The sequence below is a fragment of the Camponotus vicinus genome, unplaced genomic scaffold (assembly GCF_025532165.1).
Source record: "Camponotus vicinus isolate PSW18456_S1 unplaced genomic scaffold, iyCamVici1.0 SCAF_5, whole genome shotgun sequence".
Lineage (NCBI taxonomy): Eukaryota > Metazoa > Arthropoda > Insecta > Hymenoptera > Formicidae > Camponotus > Camponotus vicinus.
In genome coordinates, this window is record NW_028141977.1 from 11,364,883 (window position 1) to 11,387,029 (window position 22,147).

Consider the following 22,147-nt stretch of genomic DNA (forward strand, 5'->3'; position numbering starts at 1 on the left):
TATGCAATTAAAATTTCCATTTCGAAGTCTGTTGTTTTATGCCATTAAAAGAGAGATATTTAGTGAGCATAGTTTTGATTTATATATCAGATTGTTACTTTACAGGAGAGATATATCGAACTTTGTGGAGAGATATATCGAATATTAATGACTTACGTATCTGTGCAATTTGTATATCATGATACAAAATTATCATTATGCAAAATTTGACAAACCAAAGGATCGCGTTGGAAGAAAAATGCTCACAAAGTCGATACACATGAAAAGGTCGACAAACTGAATACGAAGCTGAAAGGCATTACTGGAATGTTGGTCGAAAAACTTTTTCATGTTTCAGTATTAGCGTAGGAGCTCTTGGCAAGACTCTCTTTGATCGAACCGCAAAATGACTAAAGAAAGAAGTCGAAGTCATTGATCGAAAATGGAGGCTTTCTTTGCGACTTAAAAAATCGACGTTATATCAAGATACAGATAAAATAAAGCAACAATAAAATGGTTGTTAAAAATACAAATCTATAATTTTCTCATCCAATTGCAGTTTTTTTATATTTTTGTGTTTATTTTTACTTTTTTAATACATATATATCTAAATAAATATATAAAATGCATTTGGAAAGATATAATGATTTTATTGTCATCTTTTAAAGCCCATGCGAGGGATATTTGTTTCTTCTTTTGAGCTGATCTGTAATCAAAACATATCAAGATCGGTTCTGAACGTTTCCTTTGGGGCACTAATGGTGAATGTGCGAAGCAGTGTGCGAGAATTCGATCGCTAATGGATGGTGCATTTGCGAAAGGGATTCGTATCGATTAATATCAAGGCGAAGCATAGCGAAATCAATAGAATTATCCGTGTCTCATGCATTACTTGTGACATGCTTTGATGGTGAACTTAATTGTATACGGAGGAATAATGTACGCCTGTACATGTGCGCACGAATTTACCTCGGTTTACATTGGATGGCGAGCGATTAACATACAGTATTGCGCGTGCAACGGGAGGATAATTTTCGATTATACTTCGATACATCGATAACCCCGCGTTATTTGTCTGCATGTTGTACGTATATTATATAATATGTGCTCGAAATTAAAGCACATAACATTCTAAATGCGTTGCAAATTATTTTGTTCGCGTTCATAAATTATTATTAGTCACGTGACGCATCTTGTGTATGTATTGTAATTGTTTAAATAGAACAATATTTACAATAGATTCTATTCCGTTCGTTATAACAGAGAACTTTCCATCATGCTGTTAGTTCGGTTAGTCGCTCCAATTATTATTGGCCGATATCGCTACCGGGTTATACTGGTTCCGATATATTTGGCATCGAATGTTAGTCGTGGCTGCCAATTAGTATCGATATTTTACGTCTCGAGATCGCGGTCCACTGAACGTTACTGCACCACGTGGTATGATCGCGTATTGATCACATTACTCATTTTTTACACCAACTACATTCGTGTAATTATATATGATACTGTGCGTTATACTAAATCTTACATAAAACGGTCATTTATTTTACTTCGTAATCTATTTATTGTTAGAATGATGTAATAAGACTACAAAAGGAACTTTTATTTATTATCGAATCTTGATGGATATTTTGTGTCTTGATTTTATTCTCATAAGCTTACATTTTTTTAATAATCACTTTTCTTATAATTAGATTCGTTAAATGAAATGTTTTAACAAGTGGTCGGATTATTGAGATATTCAATGCGTATATTCATTTATATATTCAAATAATATGTACATTTAATATTTAAAAAAATACTGTTATATCAATAAAGGAATATATACTTTAACTTTTCTGTAACGAAATTGGTATTTACATATGTTAAAATAATTAAAAATTCAATATTCCAATACAATATCAAAATTAGCATAATAATAATGAGAGCAATGACGGCAATGTTTATATATCTATACAAACATGTATATAAATAAATTTAAATAATTTTAACGCAGACATCGAATTTCCGTTTTGCATTACACTCATTGGCTGACGCGCGTCATTAAAGTCACATATACATAAATACGTATGTATATCGTCTACACGCACACACATATATACGGATCCTTCTAATGTAGGACGCAACCGGCAAGACTAAATTTAGGATAAGATGCAGCAGTCGAATCTCGAAGCGTGCCCACGCTTGTCGTTAACGCAACGACTATCGGTGCGATTTTTTTTTTCATTCGCGCACATCCCCTCACATCATTAATCGCGAAAATTCTTTGATCTATCTGCGCAGATTCGCTTCCTCGAGTACGAAAAGATAGCGACTCATTTTCATCAACAGTCGCGACTTGAAAATCGGCGGGATTCGCGTTCGTATAATCTTCGAGTGCCACGTGTCATCGAACATCACGTGTTATAAGCAAGGCAGATAAATACGAACCGGCTTGGCGGATTGCCGAAATGCACTATTGTTATTGTTAATATTTCGGGAAAATACATATATATGTACTTAATATTTTAGTGGTTCTCATCACTCTTTTTCTTTTTCGAGAAATGACATTTCAAATAGCGTTTATATACGTGAACGAACATAGCTTTCCAAATTTAAAATATAATATCTTATATGTGTACGGACATTCTTCAGAGTGATTTGTCAAACTGGCTGCTATCTGTTACGGTCGATGATCTCGATCATTTCTCTGTCTGGCTCGAGTTTCTCGTAACTTTTCGAATACATATATAATTGTAAACATTTTTTTTAAATTATTATTTCGATTGAATAATGAATTGCTTGGTCGCACTTGAAAAATTTAAATAATTTTATATTTTATATTTAATCTCGTGCAATGTATAATTTTTTGACGATGAACTATGAATTAATTTTCTAATTCGAAAAAAGTACCACGCATTAATCTACATAGTGTGCGATATTTGCGACATGTGGGCACCGGTGACATCTATCATATGGGTCCTTATGTATACAATGCAACGAAAAATAATGGAAGATCTAGACCAAACATCGAAGAATATGAAGGGTAAATCACCTTAGATTGTATTACATATTTTATTGTTTGAATTTTACTTCAAAGTCGAGTTTTTATTTGTTTTTTCTTTTCGACTATAATTCTAATATAAATAAAATTTAATTAATTGCACTTGAAAATTTAATTAAACGACATTGTACAAAAAATAAATAAAATTACAAAATAAAAGAAGGAGATAAATATTGTCAATTAGAAATTTTAAATAAATCCAGTTTATTTTGTGGATTAATTCATTTTTGCTATTCAATAAGCACTAAATGTTTGTCTTATATCAAATAATCATAATAATCGATTACGAACGAAATGATTAGATAGAATCGTACGCGCTTGGTACGGTGAACCTGAAACGCCTCTTCTGCGTTGATAATGAAATAGTCGTATGCCACGTGTGGAACTCGTTGACCGTTTCGCAACAGAGATTTATGAGCAGTCCTACAATATGCAGAATTCGGCTGCAGTACGAGCATGCGGCAGACGTCGTTATGCGACTTCTATCTCAATATCTCTGCTTGCATGTAATTTGCATGATTTAGATGCAAGGTCACGTTAAGCTTTCTGGAATTCGATATGCAATTTCGAATGTTGTATTACGGGATTAATTGAAAGCTGGCTGGATGCGGGAATGCGCGTTAATTGTTTCCCGCCTTCGATATGGACCATACACGTCGAAAATTTGCCTCGTTTAGTATATTGTATTAATGTAAGGGAAATGAGATTTTACTAATAAAAAAATTATATGTTTAATTATCGTATTGTCTATAGCCTATTTACTTTGTGATCAATACATGTATATTAGAGAGAAGAGAGAGAAAGAGAAAAGTGTCGTTTTCTATTATTTTACACCCAGCTCGAATAAATCTAAGACAGTGTTACGTAAAATAACATTTGGCAGTGTTTCAGATCGGTCAGTTTAACATATGTTTTCGTTGAAGGCCGAGAACATTTCGTACAATAGATTCAACAATTTTAGAATGAGTGGAATTTTATCAATTTATATTTCGAACTTCTTAATTTTTCTCTTGGCCAAATTTTTGTATGAGAAATTTTGTAAATAAAAGAAAGATTTACTAAATAAATTCGGAAATTTTCAGATATTTTTTTGATCTGAAAAAAATCATAAAATGATTACGTTAGAAAATCTTTCAATCAATTAATATTTGGCATTAAGATTTTTATGCTCTTTTTTTCTTGCAGCTTGATTTTTCGTAATCTTTTTAATTTTATATCAGCCTCTTACGAATATTTCAAAAGACTTATTAATTCCGAAATGGAAATCAGGAAAACCAGGAGTAGACGAAATTTAAGTAATGAAGGCGGAAGCGACGAGCGGCATAACCTTCGTTAATTGAATAACGTTGCGCTCTCGCGTACTTAGAAAAGTACCTTAGACGTGTTACCCTCCTTCTCTCCTGTTTCCTTGCTCATCTTCATTACCTTCCCATTTCTTGTTCTCATCTCGGGTTCCTTCTCTTTCGTTTCTCTCGTCTTCGTAACGTAACGAGACGACGAATTGTCGGTACGTCTGCTTAACAGAATACGAATGAGCTTTCTTCGTCGAGAAATAATTTTCATACAATGTCAAGTCGATTTGCGGTTGAATATAGATTGGAAGTATGACAGTTAATTAAAAGCAACGAAATATACTTATTATATCCTATTTACTATCTTGGGGCGTTTTCGAATTTACATAATTGAACGATGTTATACAGAAATCAATTAATTCAAAAGTTAAATAGATACAAATGTTATATACACAACTAGGTAAATGTAATTCTCTGCATTCTAGATTCTAGCTATTGGAATTACTTGGCGAGTTGCTTATTTTTGCACAATATTGTTCATTGAAAAAAAGCAAAGAGCATTAATCGCACAATTCTAGACAGGATTCCGCGAGCAATTTAATATCGATATGTGCCGAGTCAGCCTCGGAGTTCACGTGCTCATTACAAGTCTACGATAGACAGATCGAACAGCTGACGTTTTAGCGCAGCCTGTCTCGTCGCGCGCTGCGTCGCCTACCTTGCCGTCTGTCTCCGAAATTCGCCACGGGGGTTACCCAGGCATGACGTAGATGTACGCTATTCTGGTCAGCTCGTGACGTCGTCCTCAGGACGTCCAGAAATAAACTCAAGTAGTAAGGTGCTGGCTTCGTAGCCTCTCTGTCTCTCCGATTATCTTTCGTTTTTTCCTTCTTGATCTGAACGAGATACCATTTAACGATTATTGTGTTACCAATGAGTACATCAATAATCTATGGAAAATTTTAATTTTGCGCCAATAAACAAATGATACAATTGAATGCAAAGAGTTTTAAAACATACTTTGTGGATATGAAGATTGAAGATAATCGAAATTAGGTCAAATGTTTAAAACTCTTTTCGACATTACATCTTTTTCGAGCTTTGCATCACATCGCGAAAGTTTCGTCTGAACTGATTTAGAGATTATGCGAAAACGTAGATTTCATAACGACGAGCGCTACAAGAAAGATCTCTGGACGATTTTGCCTTGCGATGTTTTCAAGGCCTTTTATTCCCGCTGTCGTAAAATCGCATTATGCTCCCCAATAGCGGACGGGCGTTGCCAATCGATTTACCCGATTGAGAAATGGGAAAAAAGTTCGCTGTAGCGCGATAAATCTTGGTCGTCTATTTTCTCCCAGCTACTCTTATGTAGTCGTTTTTCTCTTAGTCTCGCGGTTAATAGTTCGAGATTCATTTCAGCACACTTTCACTCTCTCTTTCGTTTTATTTATCACGATAAATTTTAGGTTTTTTTAATTTTGAAATGATAGATTTTTGATCATTTAATCTCGTCTTAAAATATATTATTGTATAATAATGTAATGTATAGAATTCGACAATATTTTTGGAAGAGAAATTAAAATAAAACATACATTAAATATATTGAAGAAACTTTCCTTTCTTCTAATATCACTGAAAAAGATATTATTAAGCAAAAGAATTAAATAAGCAAAGAGCTTTCCTCAGGCGATTGTTTGAGTGCATACTAGATCCGAAGAATGTTACGTTGACTATGAGCACAAATAAGAAAAATTTAATTAGCGTTCTGCTATTCCGTTTTTCTCTCCTCTTGGATAATGAAGTAACGCAGCCAGCCAGCTGGCCACTTGCGGGTACCGGAAGAATGGGTACAGGTAAGTCCGGAAAATGGTTGGAAGAACGGTGGCCGTTGGTACACTGCGACTTTGCTTTATTTTCCTTTTTCTTTAAAGTGGATCTCGCTCCCGAGAACGACGAACGCTTTTTCGCGGCTGGCTGCATCAAGCCGGCTTCTTCTTCCTCTTCTTTACCTTTCTTTCGCTCTGATCCTGCCTTTCCCTGTGCCCTTTCTTCTCCTTCCCTTTATTGCGTTTTATGTCTCCCTATCTCTGAAGTACCTGACATAAATATATTTCCGTACAGCAAACGGCGTCTTTAAACTTCGCGACCCGCATTCCACGCGCATTTATCCCTCGTACAAACATCAGTGAGTTTCTTATCCGTTAAAATATTTTTTTGTGTATTTCTGTAACAATCATAAAAGCATCAATAAGCTAAGAACAGATAGGATTGAATTTGATAATAATAATTTTTTATCTTTTCTTTTTAATTTTGTATAAAGGAAAAATATAAATATAACACATAATAACACACTTACTTAATTGGTAATTTAATGTTATATATAAAAATCCAGTATTTATATATACTATAAATTATTATTTTTATATAGATTGTATAAAATATGGAATATAAAATAAAAATGGAATCGATAAATAAAACAAAAATTTATATATCTGCGTATTTCTGTTTTTAAAAAAGTATTAGATTAACCAAAATTATTTTTTATGACACTTAAATTAATAAAACAAAAATACGATAAAATAACAAATGCAAATTTTGTTTAATCCAATAAATTAAATATTCTTTTTAAACATGTCCTACTTTGATTGTATTTCCCGGAATGAATTTAGAATCAAGTTTTTATATAAATCAGCGGTTTATATAAATGCCGATTAACGACTTATTTGATGATAGCAAATTGCCTTTATAACGGTATTATGGCTTGCACGGGTTTTATGATCATAATCAGTTTTTAAAGAGTTTTCAACTTTATCCTCTTTATTTTGAGGTCACAATATATTTTTCACATAAATGTTTCTTTTTTTAGTGAGTAGTTGATGCAACGAATTTATTTTATATAATCTGACCTATGACATTAAATTTCAATTGATTTTTTCATTTTACTGAAAGCTTAGTTTTTATATTTTTCAAATTTTTCACTTTTTTTCTTAAATAAACTACATTATAAATTATAATTTTAAAGACTACATTATAATTTTCTTAAATAGACTACGTTATAATTTTAATTGATGAATTCTAAAATATGAGATTGATTGTAATTTCGATCTAACTGACTTACAATTATGTAATTTTATTCGTCGATTTTTTTTCAAGTAACTTGTTCGTATATTTTATGTTAAATAAAAGAATTTTTAGAAAAGTATCATGATATTCAGGATTTATTTTATCATGAAATGGGCAGTTGATATAGAAATTTACATTTCATAGTCTCATAAATGTAGAAATGTACATAGGTCAAGGTTGTAGAAAGAACTACATTTACATGGATGATTATTATCATCTCTTTCGTGATTACATAAAATTTGATATTAGATACTTTATATGTATAAACGTTATTTTTTTTATTTATACATTTTGGGTACAACATTTATATCATAGATTTTTCATGATACATTGTCTTTAATTTTATAATTATGTTACAAAAAAGTTCTTCTATTATGGAAATATCTTTATATTCTTATAACGTGTTAAAGGAAACAATTTTTTAAAGAGATAAAAATACATGAAATTAGTAACAGCTTTTTCAAAGTTAGTGGTGACAAATCAAAATAAAAAAGGTCGATCTTAATCGATCTTCTTTTTCTTCAGTCTCTGTAAGAAAATGGAGAAAGAAGGAGACGATTACGTAGCACCAAGATATAATGTCGTTTCTCTGTGACGTCATCGTTTAATGGGGTAGCTACGTAACCTCAGAGGACGTGAAACTAGGTCAGAGGTACAAGCACGGGGCATCAAGTCTACAGTTACACCATTATCTTATTTTCTGTTCTTATTTGAAAACTTATTTTAAAAGAGATAAAAATCTCTGTATCTCTTAAATTTTTTTTCTCGAAACGAAAATTACTTAATCGATATTGTAAAATTGTATAATGTTTGATTGACATTATTAAAATTATAATTTATTAAGCGAGATATATTTCTAATAAATATTTTATTCATAATTCTTGTTTGTTACAGGTGAGTCCAATCGCTTTGTCGACTACCAAGAAACTCCTGTAACTATAGGCTTCACACATCGCCCAGCCCGAAAGAATGCAGGTACGATAATATGTCTTACTTGAAAGATGTCATTTGTTTCGTGTAAAATTTATGCTCATCGCTGCTTGGATCTAAACAACAATTTTTATTATACTTTATTTTTTTCGTGTTTTGGTATACATATACTTAATAGTACATATATGACATTGGAATATTATTTAACCGCAATAAATTATAAAATATGTTTCAATGTTTTTGCCGAACGTTTCATATTTTATCGCGGCGAAATTACTCACGGGAAAAGTCTAATCGTAAATTTTTGTAGATGATAAAAGTATAATAATTATAAAAGTATAATAATTACATAAAATCACATTTTTTTACTCTTTGATTGAGTTTTATGACTGTCAATATATTTGTAACATTTGCAACTAAAACTATACTATTTTTCATTACAATACAACTATAACGTGTTTGCACATCGTTGAAAGGATATGCTGTCATACAGATAAATTTGAGTGTAGCTATATTATCTGACGCTTTGTGTTTTTTTCTATATTGCTTGAGCCTATATTATATTACTTCCGTAAATTTTTCTAGATTTATGATTGTTCCTGATTTACGATTGTTTCCTATTTTCTATAGAAAACGTAGATTCTTTAGTTTTATCTTTTTAGTTTTAGTATGCAAATAATTTTTTAAAAAATATAAAATTTTTTAATATCTTTTAAAAATCCTATTTATTTTTTGAAATATAAGATATTTTTAGACCTATCTTTTATAAGAAAATTGATTTATGGGATTTTAATAGAGAGATTGTTTTTATATTTATCGGCTATTTAAAGTGTAGCAAAAGTTACGTTCGTTTTCCTGCCATCGTTGTTGCTCAAACGTGGTGTCATATTTTGCGTTCTTCGATCAAAACAAGGACTGTCTTTGGTTATTCTTTGATGTATTCTCGCGGAACAGAGTGAGAGATACATATTGTACAGCAGCTGCATCCGAGACACCCGTTGAGATTTCGCTTCGTCGGAGAACAACGGCAACGTTGTCTTTCTTATGATGGGACGGAGGCACGAAGGGAAACTCGAATGGTTATTGAAGGAAATAAGGTCGCCAAAAGAAAATTGCAGACTGTCACGTGAACCATTTCTCATGCTTTGATTCTTTGTTGAGGCTCCTTGCAACACGAATCTAGCAATAAGAATATATTGAGAACTGGATCTCTCGATTTTGCAAGGAATATTGACTTATATCTCATTATTTCAATTTTTTTTATACCAAAGATGAAAATTTTATCAAAAAAATGAATTTGTTATATATAGTGTTTCTTTCTCTCTTCTTTGATTATTGAAATCAGCGGAATATCATTTCGAATGTACGTGTCTGCGCATTTGGTGCTTCCTGAGTAACTTCATCTTAAACTTAAATTCATAGGTTTCTGATTGAGGTAACTAATTCTTGCAGCGCTATAGCGATGAAAGCTTGAGAAAATGCTCAAGAAGGTGTATCGTTAAGTGCGTTAAATACGTACGTAGAAAGGAAGCATTCAACCGCAATTGCTGCTTCTCCGACGAACGATTTTCATGAATATTCATTTCCGCATCCTCTTATGAGCGTCGTAAACACGGTTAGCGCTCTTACACGAAACACAAATTTATACTTTTGTTTCCATAACTATGTGCTTTAATTAATACAATTCTGCTATCTTTAGTTAGATAGAAAATTATCTAACTAATAGAAAATTATCTAAAGAAAGGTATCTAACATATTTTATATAATAGATATCTATTAGTAATTATTAGAAATATTAATTTATTAAAATGAACTTATCCATTGTTAAGCTTGATAAATATTTATTCAGAATAACTATATTTGTCTTACCTATTGATAATAGATGTGAGTGGATTAAAGGTAAAGGTAAAGGTAAATCAGCAGAGAAGTTAGTAGCCTCTTGTGATAATTTCAAGCGCCTCTCGATTGTCATGTCAGTGTGCCTTTCTTGGTTAGTGTTCTACGATGTACCATACCTTCTAACACTAATGCTTTCATCATCCTTGCTTGTTGACCTCCTTCATCGTCAAGGATACTACTCCGAATTTAATTATCTCGTAATCAATTTATTCCACAGCTCTCGTTGAAAAATTGATGTAATTATCGGTCCCAATTTGATTTACAATAACATTTGCGGAATATTAATTTATCGTTATATAATTGCATTTTCCCACAGCTGCATTTATAAAAATTCCATTACATATTCAAAGTAAAGTGAATATGTAGATTGATAAATTCGATAAAATAAAACTGTTAAAAAATACTACAATAATAGCAATAATTGTATCAGTGTATGTGAACGAGATATATGATGAGTGAAATTTTAAATTAATTATTTGTTTTTCGTTTATGAGATTTATACGGCACTTTTCATTCCGTTAATCCTGTTTAGTCACTGCAAAAAGTAATCTAAAAATAATATAAAATTCTTTTATATGTCGTGGTTATATATCCGGTTATATCTCCGGTACAAGCTTCTTACTATGATTCTATGGGGCTATCTAACAACGTGAAATATGCGGATAGCGCGTACTCGGGGGTCAGTCGGATCATCGTATTACAGCGAAACGGTACGGCTGCAGTTGCACCGTCGCTCGGACTGCAATCGTGCCACACTGCGGCCTCCTGGACCGAATTACCTGTCAGCAGGGTGTAAATGGCACCGGCTGCTATTGCGCGTAAATCATAGGCGTCGTGCCGCCAAACGTGCGCTTCGTTTTTCCGCAACGGCGGGAATTGAAAATGCGGAAGCAGCCTTGGGATATTTCGAAATACGCTCGCGGATTGCGACATCGGATATCGCGCGTATCTTTCTTTTATTGCTTACAGTGTGACAATAGTATACGCGCGTGTGGACAACTATTCGTTATATTTTTACATGAAATGCACAGAGATCTGCAATCCATTCACGATCTATCTAGTGTATTAACGTTGTTTGACTGCATTATTTTATTTCTCATCCGTTATTGATGCATGTTTGAGCATCCTTGTGAGTATATTCGTGCCGCTTATGGCTTATCAAGCAGACTAAAGCCCTTTGCTGTACCAACAGTTAGGGTCGAGTAAGCCTGGATTAGCGAGTCTCTTTCTTCGCTGCTGCGCTTCCTAGATTATAGTCTCATACCCAAACTATAGACGAAGAAAGAAAATTTACTTGATGCAAAGTTGACGCTAAACTAACATTGATGCAACCGATTGCTAATTAAGAATTTTATTAAATTAATCTCGGGCGTATCCTCGTCTATTCTGAAATGTATCCATCACAAATACTCGCAATCTGAAAGGTCCGACGATGATTACGTACCATCGAAGAAATTAACGAGAGGAAACGGAAATTTAAGATCGCATAGCGATTACACTTTACACGTTATATAATGCGATTAGTAATATTTATTTCGAAACAATTCGCGAATTCTTCGAAAAAATTTCTGAACGAGGTTGATACATCATTGCGAGGAAGGCGCAATCCGATGCAGCACTACGATGCTGCGACCTAAAACGCTGAGAAATCCGCTTTGCTTCCGCAGCACTTTCCTGCCGTCGCTTTTTTCGCACTTCGCGTACCTTATTTAGCTGCCGTGAAAAACTGGAGCACGGAATTGCTACGGTTTACGTAGCATCGAGTACGTGGACCGGCGTGAGAATGTCGCTATACAGAAATACATATGACAGCGGAGGAATGCGATTTGCGGCTGCGGAAATTCGCGGCGTGCTATGACGAAGTAACGTATAAAAATAAATCTCTTTTTGTTTTCTTTTTTTTTACGAGAAAATAAGGATGTAAAATAAGCGCAGTACTTCCCGTAAATGAATATACTTGCATAATCAAACTATACTAATTAATAGATATCGATTAAATTATTTAATCACGAGGAAAATAATAAAGATATTCGACTGAGTCTGATGTAATCGAGGAATAAATGATAATTAATCAAAAAGCTTAACTTTATACGATTAGTTCTTATATGCATCAAATTTTCGATTAATTCATTATATTGTAGATTGATTAAGCGGACGCAAATATGAAATGGTATCGTTTTTTATGAAAGCGGACTTCGATTAATGGCATACGAAATATCGGGATTTCAAATGTTACATATTTTATGAAGTGTTTGATGAAGAGTTATTGAATCATGTTCAAATAATGCTATTATTCATAATGTATGAAATTTTAATTATAAATTGGTTGAAATGTTGAGATGAAAACAAAAAAAAAATTATTTTTATGACTTTATCTTGTTTATATTGTATTACTTTTAACCTTAAGTCAAATATTCAAACATGGAAGAATATCGATCTTGAAATGTCAGTCATAATTTTTATAAAGTTTAGAGCGTTCTTATGTAAGTTTCACGCTATCTCTCGTAGATCGTTGTTGCGGCGCGAATAAATCTTTCCTTGCGAAAGGTAAGTTTAACGTCGCGATCTTCGCGAACGCGACATTTCGCGAGAAGCGTTTCTCAGACTTTACGACGCTGCGCTTTTTATTCGTGACTTACGGCTCGGCGTACAAGTTGATTCATTTATGAAGGCGCGAGGCACTTTCCTGGAGACGTCTGGGCGTGCTCGTCTGCAACGGTCAGGAAATCGATTTCTTCAGGAGAATCTTAAATATCATTTCTTTACTTGCGCATTATGGCGGTAGCTTGCTTCAGTAAAATCCTAGAGGGTAAATGAAATGAGGCGGAATAAAAATTGCATTGAGAGATGTAAGAGGTTTTCCCGGTGAAAATATCCGCAAATCATATTTTCTCGTTGTGCTTCTTTAATATGAATGGATTTGCGATAGGAATCTTTAAATATTAATTACAGGTGGAAAAAGAATTTTTCAGTCATGATTAAAACATCATCTTAAGAAAAAAGAAATTTCAGAGACGATGAATCATGTAACATTTTCTGTGATTTTAACTATCGATCAAATATTCGACGTAGTCGTTGTTAATTAAAGTGCGAATAGTTCCTCATCTTAATCGCCGCATTTATTATTTCGATAGAGAAATGAAAAAAATTGAGAGGCATACGCGAGCGTCAAACTGGATGTTAAAGTCGATTGTCGAGCTTTAACGGATCGTTAACCAGCAGAATGTTTCGCCGGGGTCAGATTTATCGGCGAAGTTTTTGGCGTCCGTCAATGACGCACAGGATTGTGGGAGGAAGAGGTGGAACAGGAGAGGGAAGGAGAGAGGAGGAAAAGCTCCGAGAGCATCAACACTCGGTGGAATGTATTGATTACGGATACTGGAAATGGTCGTGACTTTTGAACGAATTAAAAATTTCTTGCTTGACGTTCTTTTGAACATTCGCCGTTCGTTGACTCTATTGACGTTTCGTTTGCAGATCTTTAAATATCGATCGTCTCTCTCTCTCTCTTCCTCTCTTTCTCTCTCAAGCGATTGTATTACTTATATATTATTTGAACACACGACGGATTTCATTTAATAAAAGTTTGTAAAGTTAAAAAGAAGAAAAGTGCCGCGGGCCTCTCGAGATTCTCAGGCTATGTATTTGACTGTCAGGCGTTTCGAACGCTAACTTTATTCGCAGTATGGATATCAATAATAATGTCACGGTTCTCCAATCCAGCGACACATCGCGAAACTTCTTCAAGATTTCACGGCAGTATTCAATATGGCGCATGGAAAAAGCAGAAGCTTTTGAACGATGCTCTCAAGTTTCGCGGCATCTCTCAAGCTCCTGTACATCGTCTGCTTCTCAGGCGCATATACATCGTTGTATTCATTATTCCGGTGCTAAATCGTTTGTGAGTAATGGTCGCTGTGAATCTTTCCTCGGATGACTTGGAGCTTCCGTCCAGGAACTCGGCTTGCACGTTTAATCTCTCGAGCCTGCTCAAGCAAATATCTCAAGAAAAAGAATTTCTCTTCGGAAAAAATATCATCTTTCCGAAGAGATCCGACGTCAGCATCGGCGCGGCAGTTTTTAGGGTTTTTTGAGGAATAAAATAAAAATATCAGAAAAACGTGCTTATAAATATTTTCTCCGCTAAATTCAATCGACTTAGGATTTGATAAAATTTCAAGAAGGAAAGCGTGAAAACGATTAATCTATTTGAGGAACGATTCCGCAATCATTCTCGTTACTGGCCTTTGTTTGTGCACGAGCGAAATATATTGAACGCTTTATCCGGTTTTCTTTTGTATCTTTTGTAAAGGGAATCAGCTGACTATGAGGTCGGTCTCTATTATGCGTCAATTTCATGCACGTGCCTGCGGCATTTCGCGAAAGAGAACGATCGAAGAAACAAGTTTTCTTATCGCATCTCTTTAGCTACTTTGTGAGCATCGACAGGTTTCGTAGAGAGGGAGAGAAAAAGAGGGAAAGAGAGAGATATTGATCGTAATTTATGAATTATCCGTGGGGCTCTATCTATAAATAGTATATATGAATTATTTATCCGATGACTTTCTGTGCACGCGTTTATATTTACCCAATAATTTTCTAGATGCTATTGATAGAAAATTAATACTTGTTTTTCTGTATATGAATCTATCGTGATTGTATCGATTTCATTAATCTAATCATCCAGAATATATTTACTTGTTTAATGAGAAAAGAAGGATAACATTTTTTATGTCAAAATGTAATTTTGTTCTTTTTCGCTTTGAAGATTATTTGCTTTCTTCAAAGTCGAATGTTACGTATTTATTACATAATAATTCTTGAAGAGACAAAAAAGTTATAAGTTAAAACTATATTTAATTAAATGAAGTAATTATATATATTTGCTCTAATATTTATAACCTCTGTTGTAATTAATATTATAACAGAGATATGTCAGGCAGCACAGTCAGATAAAATAATATAAATTAATTGTTATCAACTAGAAAATAATTATTGTGGTGGCATTTTATAAGATTGATTTAGCGGAAATTTTGTACTGATATTCATGTAAGCAGAATCTTAGTCAGGCGTAGACCGAGAGATTATTTTGAATGCGCACGTTGCGAAACTATATTGTCGCTATGCAGATGCAAGTAAGACGATCATATAGGCGCGCGAGAGTCATATAGCGCAAATTCTGACGCCGCAGCCGAGATGTACGACTAGTTCCCCTATCTGGCGGGTACTTTGGTCATAAATTCGGCAGGAATGGGGTGTCGGTATATCGTACAGATACGGGCCTCTATCTACGTGCGCCTACCCACCCCCTCCTTCTACTGAATACCCCAGAGGCCTCCGCGTCCAGCAGGGGCACCCTTCCTCCTCTCAACTTGTATCTCCCTCTCACTACTACTATTACCTGTCTGCTACATGCATCTTGTACCTGCATCCGATCGTATCGTCGCTCTCACGCGCCCCCGTTCAATTATTCCAAGACGTCGAGGAAATCAATACTCGTAGAGGGAGAAAGAGAAAAAGAGGGAAATAGAGAGAGTGAGAGAAAGAGGGAGAAAGAGGAAGAGAGAAAGAGAGAGAGAGAAACTGCATTTTCTTAATGCATATTCATTCAGATGGAGGATGGCAATATTTTTTTTATCGTCTCTATATCAATTTATAGCGATCCGGTGGCGAATAGAATCTCTTATCATTTTGCTTAGGACTGTACGTCGTATATTGAAATATCGAAATAGCAGAAAAAACTTTTATTAAGTTATTTTTTAAATATATAAGTTATTTTTTTAATATAAAATTCTTCTCTGTAGTCATATTAAATTATTATGTTAAAAAACTTTTTTTTTGCAAAATGTTAATTGAACTTATCTATTTAAATAATCGAATTTATTTACATATCACTCTTGATAACATAGATTAATAAAATATACCAAAAACTCTTTTTGCGCGGTTAAAACCCTCGTAAATTAATAAATAATAATATATCTTGGTCATTTATCGTAATGTTTACTTTAATACAAATGTATAATATAAATTTCAATTATATATGCATTTATTAATAGAGGATATTAAAAAATAAAGTTTACAGTACATTTTACCAATCTGAACGTGAATTTGATAATTTGCAAATTGGTCGCATACGAAATAATTAATTTATTTTGACGTGTAACGCAAGAAAAAATTTGCGTAATTTTTCTCTTCTGATATCGTAATTCAATATAACTGCAGTGGAGAATCAAGATTAAAGATTAGAAAGCCACGTTGTTTGTCGATCGAAGAAGTAACAATCTTTAACGTCTAGAAGCTTGACGTTAGATTTATCTGAACAGATTACAATAGAACGATGGTTCTCAATTTCCACATTACTGCACGCTGAAGAAAATTCAAAAGATTTTAACTTCTAAGGCAGAGCAATGAAATGTCGTTCTGTTATAATCTTTCTCAGATAATATTGGTATTTTTGCTGATATATTACTAACAATCAGTTATATAATAGTTGCGACAAACATTAGGAAGAATTCATGGCAAATCGTGATAATATTGCTTTAAAACAAATTTCCGTATCGAATGTGAGAGCGCAGAGAAGTTGCCAAGATTGGCGTTCTGGTCGTATGTGCTTCCTGTAATATGTAGTTTCTTACCAGAAAGTAGGCTATTTCGCGATAGTTACACGAAAGTAAAGTGCTTACGAGAAAGCTCGCCCCTAGCGTTTTCGAGAAGTGATGGCCGGATTATTTTTTGCTACTCTTTGACTGCCATTGTTTTCTTATTGAAGATATTCTACATCAGCATGAGATATTTTGATGATTATTAAACACTAATGAAATATTTGATAATCACAGTACTAACCAGCATCTTATGATTTTTATTGAATTACTATGTCAATTTATATGAATAATTATAATAGTAAGAAAAATTATAATAAATTATAATGAATAATTATAATAGTAAGAAAAAATACTAATTTTTAATAAAAGAATATTTCTTTGAAAATAAGGGAGTTAAAATTATTTCGATATTGATTTACATTTAGTTCAACGAATGCGAAGTCTGTGATTGTAAATTATAAAAATAAAAGAAAATCACTTTTTTATTTTGTCATAGTATTTCACGACTGCAAAACGCGTTGTAAAAATTTCGATAAGTATGCGTTTGCAACGCAAATTCCTTTGGAAAAGTGTTTGAAGCAGTGCATTTTTCAAAAATTGATGGCATACCAACAGGATAAGAATAGCGTGTGCATTTAACATTTATCATGATCTACTATCTCACGGGAACAAAGAGCAACGATTTTCTACCGGACTTTTATTAAATTTATTAAATTCCGTATTCGATTAATATGAGAATTTGTGCGAGTCGACCAATCGAGTTCCGCGCCAAAATCATCGAAGGAAAAGTTGCGAAAGAGCACCACGTGTTCGTCGCTCGATGATTCGCGACTTCTTGGCAACCGTCGATTGCCACTCATAAATATTTTCCGCATGCAAACAATCTGCGATTAACGAGCATGACTTTGTCTACGTATTGCCAAGTGTCGAAGGACATCGCTACCACGATCATTTTAGGAGCTGTTTTTATTTTGACGATAAAAATGCGTTACAATTGCCGGTTATTTGAGTCTGGAAATATATATATATCGTCTATGATACATTTTGTATTCTGATTCGGTGAATAGTGGGATAGTAATATTCGATTTCTCGACAAATACGACAAACGTGCATGAAGCGCGTATCATATACATCCGTATCTTCACAAATGTATATATCTTGATGCTACACTATCAAGGATTTACAAGAGTCGACCATTCTACGACCGCCCAACCCAAGTCTAACTCCAGCGCAATCCTTCAGGGTCGCTCTCGACTATCTCGTTTCGAGCGATTCACCTACGTATCACGACGTATCCGCCCACACCTGTGCTCGTTTCTCTCTCGCGCATTCACCTTCTTCTTCCTGCTAGGATGCTCGTCTTGAAGCCGGATCGATCCGGTAGGACCTGGCTTTACAACGACGAAGGGCTTCGGACTCCGACTCTCGAGGATTTCATTGAAGGATTTCCGAAGGAGTTCTCGGACCGCCAGACGCCGCCCGCAACGACGTGGTAACGAAGAGACAGCAGCTCGTGGGATTCGAGGGCGACGATCTGAAGGAGGAAGATCGAAAGACGAAGAGAGCGAATCTTCGTGTCTCTCGAAGGGAAAAAGATATTTATTGGGTCGCTGGGGTGGTCTGGAGGAGAGAGAAACGGCGAGGAAGTAGCAGGAAATGAAGATCTGGCTGGAAGGTACGCTGGCGATGTCGAAAGATGAAGACGCTATGGAGTCGTAGAGAAGAACACAGATAGGTAGACAGATAAAACTACGCTCGGTACTTAGTAGGCGAAAAAAATATAGCAACGATGCCCCGCGGTAGCACGAATTTCTTGTCGCTTTTCAGAAATTTTCCAAGCTAAGATGCACGTAACGCGTGTCTAAACGAGAGTTCTTAATATGTTTGAAGTAGGTCGAATCTTGAAAAGACCTTAATTGTATCAACATTAGCATGTTAACCGAAGATTAGTAAACTTATACAATAAAATGTTAGATTTTTCCTTTAACAAGTATCGGAGATTGCAACAAATTCGAAAATGAAATAAAAATATATTAGAAAATGGATATCCTGGATTATCCTGTTTCTAAAGAAAAATGGGGGTAAACGATGTCTCGGAAGATCGAAAACACGGAGAAGTAAAAAAAGACGAAGTCGCAAAAAGAGAGTAAGGATGTGAAAGATCGGAGGACAATTCACGCCCATGCCTATCGCTTAACGCCGATGTAACTGCAGTTTCAGCAGTATTTGATAGTCGTTGTGACATTATGGCGAGCCATATTTTCACCGTACATTGAAAAAGTTCTATCGATTTTATATTACATCAATACATGTATTACATATTTGTGGTTTCTTGATTAAATGCCGTATATATTTTATGCACGTATAAAATTGGAAGTTATTATTCAAGGGAGCAATTTTGTATGGACAATTTCCAACATCGTTTGATTCCTATCATCAGATAATTTTAGGTATCGTTGGCGAGTCGCCTCGATTTTCGTCACGTACATCGATCACGTACATGTTAAAATTACAACTGTATATCGTCATGCATGTGACAATACAACATTTAAAAAATTTAAGCCAGATTTGCATTCACTCTAGATTTGTTATCCTAATATATTTTAATCTCATGTAAAAGGTTTCTGAGAAATTTTCCAAAATTATCTAAAAATATCATATTGTTAAAACATTTTATTGAGTAAGAAGATATTTCTTTTGCATTGTCTGCAAAAGAAACAAAATTATTGATAATTTTCATATAAAATTTAATATTGTAAATTGAAAATAAATATACGTAAATATGCAACAATATTTAATTAAACTTAAATCATTAGATAAAAAATAACAAGAACTAGAGTAATATTGGACACACTGACGAAACCTTGCTGATCACGTTTGCCAAACATGATCATTTCGATAGCATCAGAGCGATGAGTACGATCCTTGGGTCGCATGAAAAAGGTCTGAGTACTTTCGCCGATTCGAAACTTTGCAATTTTGACGTACCTGTGGGGATAGAAAATGTCTCCTGGTAGTCGCACGTGCGGTGAAACTCGAAACTGCTTAGAATTATTATATTGTGTTGAAAATATTTCGCGTGCTTTCAGAAAGCTTTTGAACATGTTTAATTATCTATAATGTGTTTTTATCGTTTTTGCATTCATATGTGATTGGATATAATAATTTTTTTATTAAATAATCTCGGATGTGAATCGCGTCATAATATATTTAACTGTTATTATCTGAACGGATTGTAAATTTATGAATTACGAAATTATAAATTATATTTTTTATTACATTTTAATTTTAGATAATTATTTTTTTTTATCGTCTCATGCGTCAAAATGTATGAATTAGAGCAATACGCGAAATTTATTTGAAATTAAAATTAGCGGTGTGAACATCTATATCGCGCAAAAGTTTTAATTATATGAACATGATTGTACGCAATGCAATCTTAAACGAGTGTGCATGAAAGCTTTCAACATTTCTCGATATGCTACCTGTATTTATGGAAATTTTTATCTCGCAATGAATCGATAATGGCCGAACAGTCGAACGGATCCGGGATGTAGCACGAAATTCGCTAGAATTAAAGTTAAACTGTATTGATTATTCAACTACGTTAATTGCCGCGATATATCATTGACTACACAAACAATCAAATGCTGTAGTCGGACGATAACTGGCGCATTAACAGATTTGCGAATAAACAGCGATTGCCGCTGTGCGATTGTGTGATGGCAAGTGTCTCGTGAAATACATAAAAATGATGTGATTGAATATACGATGTGATTTTTACAGTCATACTTCTATTCTCTTACATATTTCTCTTACGAGCTTTTTTTTTTTAATACATTATAATCGGTAATTATTATAAAATTATTATAAAAATTATTATAAAAATATGATAAAATTATATTATAATAATTATAAAATATATAAAATATATAAAATTGTTTTATAATAATTATAAAATTATTATAAAAATATATCTGTCGAATTTGATAAACTTTTTTTTCTAAAAACTCTTTATAATTTCTTAAAATTTTAATTTAAAAGAATAAAGATTTTTACTAGGTTTTACGGAAAAATTCGATTAAATTGATACAACATACGGTGAAAGACACAGCTTCTTCTTACATACATTACTTTGTACATATAAAACTTGTATATAATCTTTGAGTTCTCTCACGTGCTTCTGGCAGAGAGATTCTAAGAAGTCGAGGCGCCCAAGCGTAACATTTTATTCATCAGATTCAATCTCCAAAGCGCAAGGACTTTTCTTCGCGAAAACTATAGATGTTTTTTAGCGACTGCTAAAGCATTAGCATTCTTGAAATTCAATAGTCTCTTAACGCGCGTATAAGGCTTGTCGAACGGTGTGAAACCTTCGTCACTCAAGAACGTAACAATAATAACGGCGAGTATTCAAACTTCAGACATTTCGCGTAACAGAAGCTTGTCAGAAATTTCATCTGATCGGTTTTGCACTTTTTACACTACATACTCTCAATATTATCAGTCTGTTTTGAATATTTTTTAGTAAAAATGAGTAAAAGTATGTCATCTGCGGCAGTCTCGACATATTGATAATGTTTTAAAAAAATGTGCAAGTTAAGTTTTTTTTTTAGTATATAATGCATGCTTGTGAATTAACAACTGCTATCTACGTATGTATCTATCTGATGCTCCTATTTCATCCGAATAGAACTGAATATACATTGTAAATATTATACATGTTATAGAGATTCGAACATCAACAAACATGTTCATTGGCTTTTCGGCTTTACGGTTGGTGAGCGATTCACCGGCCAATAACTTGACTTTAGGAGAAAGAAAAAGCTCTTGCGGTCGGCTGCGACAACATTGCAATAATTTCTTCGTTCTCCGGATAAGCCGAGCGATATAATTCGCGCGGCCGCGGGCGTAACTGCGGATTCGCTTTATCGCGCCTAGCTAAATCCTCTCTTGGGAAGATTCGGCGAGATTTCTACAAGAAGATAGATAAGTTTAGCGAGGCGAATCCACGGAGTGGAGAAGCCGCGGGATAAACTGGAATAAACCAGTCACGTTTTTCACAAAGCTCTTTCGTTTTTTCTTTCAGTTTCATCTCATTTATGGCACTTATTCGTCCTTTTATTCACTGTCGTTGCGCTCCAAATTTGATTCTTTATTTGGCTTAGCAAGACTATAGACACGCGCTACACGCAATGCTGCACGTTCCTGGAAATCAATATGCATGAATGTAGATTAATTCTGTATGTGTGTGTGTATATGTATTATATATT

At 33.9% G+C, this 22,147-nt stretch overlaps 1 protein-coding gene across 1 annotated transcript in view; it reads left to right on the top strand.

The window, feature by feature from the left end:
- Positions 1–2,066: 2,066 nt before the first annotated feature.
- Positions 2,067–22,147, top strand: part of LOC145972398 (very long chain fatty acid elongase 7-like) — a 149,367-nt gene continuing 129,286 nt past the window's right edge. Inside the window, exons 1-2 of the mRNA XM_083100957.1 lie at positions 2,067–3,007; positions 8,338–8,418. Coding sequence (XP_082957083.1) covers positions 2,911–3,007; positions 8,338–8,418 — 178 coding nt within the window. The 5' untranslated portion in view covers positions 2,067–2,910. The remainder of the gene's footprint in view (positions 3,008–8,337; positions 8,419–22,147) is intronic.